At 43.4% G+C, this 6,877-nt stretch overlaps 1 protein-coding gene across 3 annotated transcripts in view; it reads right to left on the minus strand.

Moving 5' to 3' along the window:
* LOC103747645 (collectin-11) overlaps positions 1–6,877 on the minus strand; it is a 120,117-nt gene that overhangs the window by 94,201 nt on the left and 19,039 nt on the right. For all 3 annotated transcript variants that reach the window (XM_008850157.2, XM_029554597.1, XM_008850158.3), the window contains exon 3: positions 4,830–4,901. In XM_008850157.2, coding sequence (XP_008848379.2) covers positions 4,830–4,901 — 72 coding nt within the window. The remainder of the gene's footprint in view (positions 1–4,829; positions 4,902–6,877) is intronic.

Raw genomic sequence — 6,877 nt, forward strand, 5'->3', positions numbered from 1 at the left:
AATTTTATGTCTTATAGGATTTATACTGAGTTCAATATTGTATAACTGTATTAATTCAACTGTGAACCTAAAAATTTACAGCCACTTTTGAAAGAGATGCATCTTTGCTCTGGAAACTGTTGTTGAGTATGTGAATGCTGTAATGAAATGCTTCTTCTAATCATGTGGTTATTAAGTAAATAATTCTTAAAAAGAAAAAATAAAATAATAAAAAGAAAAACAAAACAAAGAAACAGGATGTAAATTTATACAGATCATATAACGGCAGCAGAGAAAGAAGGGAGATACAAACACAAGTTCATCTCTAGGCGAGTTACCGTGGGTGACCTCATCGGCAGCTGTTTTCTGTTAGGGGTGTTGAGGTTTGTTTTGTTTTTATTTTTCAAGATAGGGTTTCAATAAAATAAAATTTTAAAGAAAGAGTTTCGCACACACCTTTAATCCCAGCACTCGGGAGGCAGAGGCAGGCGGATCTCTGTGAGTTCAAGGCCAGCTTGGTCTACATAGTGAATTCCACGACACCTGGGGCTACAGGGAGACCCTGTCTCAAAAAGACCAAAAAAATAAAAATAATTAAAAAAAGACAGAGTTTCATGTAGCTCAGACTGGCCTCAAATTCACTATGTAACCAAGGATGACCTTGAATTCCTGATCCACCTACCTCCTGTTACCTAAAGGGCTTCATGTGTGCGCTACCAAACTTGGCTTTCTTGCCAGTTTTATATAATTTTCTATCATGACCATGTTACTATTATATATTGGAAATTTTTTAATGGTGCATGGTTATAATTCCAATACTCAAAGGCAGAGACAGAGGATCACTGTGAGTTTGAGTCCAGCCTGATCCACATAGCAAGTTCTAGTCTAGTTAGGGCTATGTAGGAAGACCCTGTCTCAGAAAAAAAAAAAAAAAAAGAATGAAAGAAAGAAAGAGAGAGAAAGAGAGAGAGAGAGCTCTCCTATGCACTTCTGCCATTATATTTTGCTCACAACTGACCCAGAAACAGTCATGTGACCATAAACTGAACCCTCTGAAAGCACAAGCCAAAAGAAATCTTTTTTCCCTTAAGTTGTTTCTGTGGGTATTTTGCCTAATTATTATAGAAAGGAAGTGATTCGATCCTGTTGCAGGGCAATTTGGCAATATCTACAAAAAAAGTTTAGTTTGGCGAGCTTTGATTTTTTCACTTCTGGAGATCAAACCCACAATCTCACATGTGTTATGCAAGTACTCACGACAGAGCTATATCTCCAGGCCTTGCTTTTTTTTTTGAGAGATGGTCTTGCCTCCTAGCTCAGGCTGGCCTTGAACTTGCTATTGTAGCCCAGGCTGACCTCAAAATTGTGATCCTCCTGCCTCTGCTTTTCGAGTGCTAGGAATCCAGGCATGCACCATCACATTGGCCCAAACTGCAAACGCACACACGCTGACAAACAGTTCTACAGTAGCAGCAAATCTTGAGGGTGCGCTCATGAACACAGAAAATGACATGTACTAAGTCATTCATGGCAGCAGTCAGGAAAACGTGAGCCTGAGGGAAACCATAATAAATCTACAACACAGCACAGCAATCACTATATTAAAAAATGAGGCTTGGTGGTACACACCTTTAATCCCAGTGCTCAAGGCAGAGACAGGCAGATCTCTGCGAGTTCAAGGCTAGCCAGGTCTACATAGTGAGACCCTGTTAAAAAAAAAACAAAAAAGGGAAACTATGTTTCCTCTCATGAAATGATCTCCAAGATGCATTGTTAGGTAGAAAGACAAAGAGCAAAATGAAGAAAAATTATGTGCTATGAAATTATTTGCACAAAAGGGATAAAACATGAACGTGTTTGCCAATTCATAACATATCTCTATTAAGATAAATAAAATAGTAACAAAGGCCACAGGGGTCAGCATGAGGCAGGAAGTAGACTTTCTACTGTAAATATCCTTGTATATTCTGATTTCTGAATTATGGGAATATTCCATGTATTTGTAATTAATCTTTATGAGTAAAGGAAAAAAAATAAGAAATGGAAACTTGTGCACAGGACTGGTGGAGGGGTCTTTGGTGGTGACAGAATATTCCAATTTCCTTTTTTTTAGAATTACTTTTATTTTATGTGTATGAGTATATTGTTTGCATGTGTGTAAGTTCACCCATGTCATGCAGCCTGCAGAAGGGCATTGGATTCTCCTGGAACTGGAGTTACTAATGGTTGTTAGCCTCTGTGTGGGTGCTGAGAATCAAACCCAGGTCCTCTGCAAAAGCAGCCAGTGCTCTTAACTGCCAAGCCATCTCTCCAGTCTCAGAATGTTCCAACCTCTACTGTAATAAGAGTCACAGATACGTGCAACCTCAAAGTCAAGTGCTCTGTATCCTTGAAAAGGGGGGAGGTCCATAAATCACACCTCAAATTTTTATTTTTACAAACAACAGCTTTCCAATGTCACAAGATCTGCTGTGGGACTGCCTGATATATAGTCTCATAGAATGATGTATAAATATCAAGAATGAACGTCTATATAGCTTTTTTAAAAATCTTTTCCTTTGTGCGTATGAGTGTTTTGCCTGCACGTATGTAATTGTAGCCCTTACATGCAATATTTATGAAGGCCAGAAAAGGGCATCAGATCTCCTGGAACTGGAGTTGCAGACAGTTGTTAGCTGTCATGTGGGTGCTGGGAACTGAACCTAAGTCTTCTGGAAGAACAGCCAGTGCTCTTAACCACTAAAACATTTATCCAACCCCAAGCTTTTTAAATTTATTTTTATTTTTACTCATATGTATGTGTGTATGTCTATATAAGTATGCCAAGTCTGTGCAGGTGCTCCTGGAGCAGTTGGGAGCTGCCTGACAGCTGACATGGGTTCTGAAAACTGAACTCTGGTCCTCTGGAAGAGCAGCAAGTGCTCCTAATCACTGAGCCATCTCTCCAGTCCCTCTATATAGGTTTTAATGATGATTTTTTTAAAAAACAGCAATAACATATATATATATAACCAAGCCAGGCGCAGGGGTGCACGCCTTTAATCCCAGCCCATGAGAGGCAGAGGCAAATGGATCTTTGTGAGTTCAAGGCCAGCCTGGTCTACATAGCAAGTTCCAGACCAGTTGGGGCTATAGGAAGATCCTATCTCAAAAAGATCAAAATAATAATAATAAATAAAATAAAATAAAATAGCTAGGTGTGATAGTACCTGCCTTTAATCCCAGCACTCTAAAGGCAGAGGCAGGCAGATCTGTGAGATGGAGGCTGCCTGATCTACATAGTGAGTTCCAGGCCATCTAGAACTACAGGAAGACTTTGTCTCAAAAAAACAAGAAAAAAAAAATTTAAGTATGGCAGACAAGATGGCTCATCAGGTAAAGGAACTTGCTACACAAACCTGGATACCTGAGTTCAGTCCCCCAGGACCCACATAAAGGTAGAGGAGCGAACTGACTCCATGATGTTGTCCTCTGGGCTCTCCATGCACATGGTAACATGTGTCTTCCACACACATCAAGCATACACACATACAATAATTATAAGTAAATAAATTTTTTATTAAAACATACATAGTAGCCGGGTGCGGTGGCACTCAGGAGGCAGAAGGAGGCGTATCTCTGTGAGTTCAAGGCCGGCCTGGTCTACATAGTGAGTTCCAGGACAGCTGGGGCTACAGGGAGACCCTGTCTCAAAAAAGACAAAAAAAAAATACATAGTAAAGATAATTATATCCTATGGGGCTGGAGAGAGATGGATCAGTGGTTAAGAGCACTGTCTGCTCTTTCAGAGGACCCAAGTCCAGTTCCCAGCACCTACATGGTGGCTAACAATAATCTCTAACTCCAGTTCCAGGGGATCTGATATCCTCTTCTGACCTCTGTGGGCACTGTACAACTTGGGTGCGTTTACATACATGCAGGTAATACACTCAATACACATAAAAATAAAAATAAATAATATATTTTTAGGGGATGGAGAGATGGCTCAGCAGTTAAGAGCACTGGTTGCTCTTGCAGAGGACCCAGGTTCAATTCCCAGCACCCACATGGCAGATAACAATCGCCTGTAATTCCACTTCCAGGGGATCCGATGCTGTCTTCTGACCTCTGTGGGCACTGCATGACACAAGTGCACTTACATGCAGGCAATATACTCATACACATAAAATAAAAATAATAAATAAAATAATTTTTTAAAAAATTTTAAAAAGATAATTATATCCTAAAGATGATAGCTACCATGTACTGAACACCTGCTATTTACTTTATAGTCCTTACATGTGTGATCTAGCCCATCCTCCTGCATATTCAAGTTCCTTCACATGTGTCTTGCCTTTTTTACATGTGTAATGCAACTCCTCCACTACCCAGTTCTTCACGTGTGCTCTTGTCCTGTACACATATGCTCTGACTCATGGGCACATGCATTCTCGTCCTTCTCGTCTAGTTCCTTTGCACCTGTGATCTACATCTTTTGCATGATCAGTCTAGTCTCAGCACCCTCCCATGAGGCAGGCAGAATCATACTGTTTTAGTCACATGGAAACCACTCACACTTCGTAGGTGGGTGAGCCATTGCTCAGTACCCTAGTCTGTGCCCTGCCTCCTCCCATGCACTCTTACAGCTATATTCTCCTTGTTTGATGCTTACTTGTGACCCTGAGCCTCCTCATTCCCAGAATGCCAGTGTTGCCTTTCCAGAACACATTTTTGTTCTTAGGGCCTACAGGCTAGTACCAGAAGACATGGTTTGCAGTGCCCTCCCTCCCTGCTCCCTATCGGCCTCCAGGGATCTCTGTTCCCTCCACCTCCCAACCTCCTTCTTTCCAACAGAGCTGGGTTGTGGATACCTTTTTCTCCCGTAGGGCCAACTCTTCCAGGCCGTCCTGGGGCGCCTTTGTCTCCCTTCTCTCCTGTGTCCCCTGTGGAAGAAGTCACATCTGTTTAGTCACCGTCTAGTCAACACAGGGCTGTGGTGTTATGTATCGATACACAAGAACTAAAAAGACTCTCATGCATGGTGCAGCCAGCCCGACCTCCTCCTTCATCCTCCCTACCCAGACCTTCATCCAGCCCTCCAGGAAAAGCTCCAGGTGGCCCAGTTCTGTGTTCAGGATGCTCATCCACTACCCTGTGTTCTCCCTAGGAAGTAAAATCTTCCCTCTCTCTAGTGATCCTCCTGGGTTGGCTCTCAATCCGTGCTCCTGTCACTAAGGAGAAGTAAGAGGACTCTTACTGATGGGCAGCTCCCAGGGAAGTGTCCTGTGGCCTGGACAGAACGGGGTGTCCTTTGGGAATCTTCTTCCCCTTACCATGAGCCACGGAGCACACACAAGGGCCTCTCATGAAAAATCATGCCCACCCTGCTCTGAGATTCAGTGGCCAGGTACAGGTCAGAGAGACGTAAATAAGTTGTCAGGATATCCTGCAAGAAGCGTTCACAGGTTGGGGGGACAGGAGGTGAGGGGACCACACCTCCCCTCTAGCCTTACCCCTAATCTACCACTGACCAAATGACTTTGCTGCAACGCAAACCTGATTCTATTTTCCCTTCTTCTTATTTTTTTTGCTTGTGTGTATGTAAGTTTGGGTATGTGCACACGAGTGCAGGTGCCTGTGGAGGGAGGCCAGAGGGGTCTGATCCCCCTGGAGCTGAATTTACAGGCAGTGGTGAGCTGCCCGATGTGAGTCCTGGGAATCAAGCTCAGGTCCTCCACAAGAGCAGTATACACTCTGAACTGCTGAGCCATCTCTCCAGCTCCGCATTTCCCTTAAAGAAAGAATTACATATAATGGACCAGTTTTTAAGAATCTTGTCGGTATTGCCTTTCTTGAACCCAGGTTTGTTTTGTTTTTTTTTTCCTTGTTCTGCTTTTGACCCATCACTGCACCTGGCCGGCTCCCATTAGCATCCCCTCGTGCTCTCAGCTGATCTTGCTTTCCTCTGCCCGGGAGTCTGCTCCATGACAGGGTCATTCTTGGAGGTGGGGGAATCTACTGTGCTTCTCCTGCAGGAGGGAGTGTACTCTGCACACAGGGGCCAGCATTCCAGTGAACTTCAGTCCTCTGAAATTTTCCACTGACCATTGCACTTGACCTCATGAGAGGCCCAATAAAGACTACAGGTTCACTGCCAAATGGATAGCCTGGTCTAAGAGGAGACATGCTTGAAGTAAATATAAGCAAAGATAAAAACAAAGAAAATGCTACAGAAGCTGGAAAACAGGGCTGGAACACCCAAGTGTCACATGGGCTACAACCACAGGATCTAAGGAAACTCTTAAAGAACCCATGGGTTCCAGAAGGCAGACACATGGCCTCAGTCTACAAGTGGTTTTCAAACTTTCTCTCTTACTGTCTAAAAGAAAGGAAATTGGGATCCCTGGAGATTTGTTGGCAACGTAGTAGATGTCTGCCAACAAGATTAGTGTGCCATTGAGAATCACCACATGCATAAAGGACACCAGCATCATACCAACTGAGTAACACCCAGGAAACAACCAGATGGTGAGTGGGCCCTGACTGTTCAGTGAGTAAACTGAACATCCTCATAAAAATGGGAGAGAAGACAGACAGGGCGTATGGCACACATCTGTAACCCAGTATGCAGGAGGCAGAGAGGGAAGATCTTGAGTTCAGGGCTAATTTAGGCTGTAGAGTGAGACCCTGTCTCCAAAATATAAAAATGAGGGGCTGGAAAGATGGCTCAGTGGTCAAGAACACTGGCTGTTCTGGCAGAAGACCCAGGTTCAAATCTCAGCACCCACATGGCAGCTGACAACTGTCCTAACTCCAGTCCCAAGGGATCCGACAGCCTCTTCTGACCTCCTCAGGCATTGCACGACACGGGTGCACTTACCTACATGCAGGCAATACATGCATACACATAAAATAAAAA

This window comes from Nannospalax galili, unplaced genomic scaffold, assembly GCF_000622305.1.
Source record: "Nannospalax galili isolate Female #2095 unplaced genomic scaffold, S.galili_v1.0 scaffold100, whole genome shotgun sequence".
NCBI classification, from domain to species: domain Eukaryota; kingdom Metazoa; phylum Chordata; class Mammalia; order Rodentia; family Spalacidae; genus Nannospalax; species Nannospalax galili.